A 1,575-nucleotide genomic window follows, 5' to 3' on the forward strand; every position below is an offset into this window, starting at 1 on the left:
TTGCGCCGTCGCCCAAGGGCAAGAAGAAGAACGGCGGGGCGCAGGCCCAGCAGGCCGCCCAGGCCCAGCAGGCGGCCGAGGCAAATGTGAGCAAGAACGAGCGCAAGAAGTTCAACCGGGAGATCAACGCGCTCAAGGAGCAGCTCAAGAAGAGGGACGAGCGCGAGCACCAGCTCCAAGCCACCATCACCCAGCTCGAGCAAACCACGGCGGCGGCCAAGGCTGTGCCACCACAGCCGGAGGCGACCACCACCACGACCAGTTCGAGCGGCACGAGTGGCGAGGAGAGCGCCGAGGACAAGAAGGCGGCCTTCAAGAAGCGACTGGAGCTGCAGCTGCAGAAGACCACCCCCGGCATGCTGCCCGCCCAACGTCGCCGCGCACTCAGCGATCCCGACCGATCGAATACCGGTAACACAGACTATATACTGCACGCACGACACGCACGACACACACACGACACGCACAGTCCTCAATATGTGTATGTACAGAAACACCGGTGGAGTCTCGGTCTGAGATCGTGAGGCCGACTGGTGAGCGATTGGCGTCGATGAGCAAGGACAAGCCCATGCAGACCGGCAAGAGACCGCCGACGCGCGTGGGCGGGAGCCTCATCAGATCCCGCAGCAACTCGGAGGAAAGCGTCGCCAAGGTGCGCACAATGGGCAAAAGGGGCGACGAGCACACGCGCTAATTGCCTTCCCTCGCATACATGAACAGTTGCAACAGGAACTGTTGGCCAAGGACGAAGAGATCCGTCAGCTCAAAGAAAAGCTGGACGCGGTACGACACGCGTATGACACGACACGCACACGACACACAGCTGATTATTGTCACAGTCATCAGTGGCGGTGGCTGGTACGGCAGTGGCGGAGGAGGAACTGGGCAGGCTGCGCGATGAGCTGGAGAGCGTGCGTGCGGCTAAGGAGCTCAAGGAAAAGGAACTGGAGAGCCGGCTCAGCGCGCTCGACCACGACCTGGCCGAGGAGCGCAAGCGCACCGAGCAGCTGCTCGCCGCCCGTGCGAGCGGCGAGGAGCAGGAGACCGCCCAACGCCAGGCACTCCTCGACACCGAGACCGAGCGGCTCAAGGCCGAGCTCCATCAGAAGGACGACCAGCTCAAGCTCGCCGCAACCCAGCAGCAGGACATGGTACGTACCCCCTCCCCGCCTATCATCGCCCCTCATTGGGTTTCTTTCTTCACGCACCGCTATATATCTTTACATCATCACCTACACATCCACATCTATATTTACATATATATTCATACACACCCATGCCGTATATGTTGTACATATCTCTATTCTCTATGTATGGGGAAACCAGAAAGGGATATTGGCGGAATTTCAGGCTCAGCTTCCCTCACTCTCGGTCTCACTCGCTTCTCTCGCCGCAAAGCTGCGCGAGGAGGAGGAGAAGGTGAAGGCCCAGGAGGCCGAGCTCGAGCGCCAGCGCGCCCAGGCGGAGGCCCTGCGCGAGCAGCTCGCGGCGGCCGAGGCCGAGACTGGCGCCCTGCGCGAACAGACGCAGACGCTCGAGGCCGACGTCGAAAAGCTGCGCGCGCAGCTCGCCCTT

General features: G+C 61.6%; 1 protein-coding gene across 1 annotated transcript in view; it reads left to right on the forward strand.

The window, feature by feature from the left end:
* The window catches only part of ACA1_345680 (DIL domain containing protein), a gene marked incomplete at both ends in the record, with an annotated part of 5,747 nt that overhangs the window by 2,756 nt on the left and 1,416 nt on the right, over positions 1 to 1,575 (forward strand). The window contains 5 exons of the mRNA XM_004354985.1: positions 18 to 411; positions 492 to 652; positions 721 to 783; positions 840 to 1,151; positions 1,399 to 1,545. Coding sequence (XP_004355037.1) covers positions 18 to 411; positions 492 to 652; positions 721 to 783; positions 840 to 1,151; positions 1,399 to 1,545 — 1,077 coding nt within the window. The remainder of the gene's footprint in view (positions 1 to 17; positions 412 to 491; positions 653 to 720; positions 784 to 839; positions 1,152 to 1,398; positions 1,546 to 1,575) is intronic.

The sequence above is a fragment of the Acanthamoeba castellanii genome (assembly GCF_000313135.1).
Source record: "Acanthamoeba castellanii str. Neff unplaced genomic scaffold scf7180000084657, whole genome shotgun sequence".
Lineage (NCBI taxonomy): Eukaryota > Discosea > Longamoebia > Acanthamoebidae > Acanthamoeba > Acanthamoeba castellanii.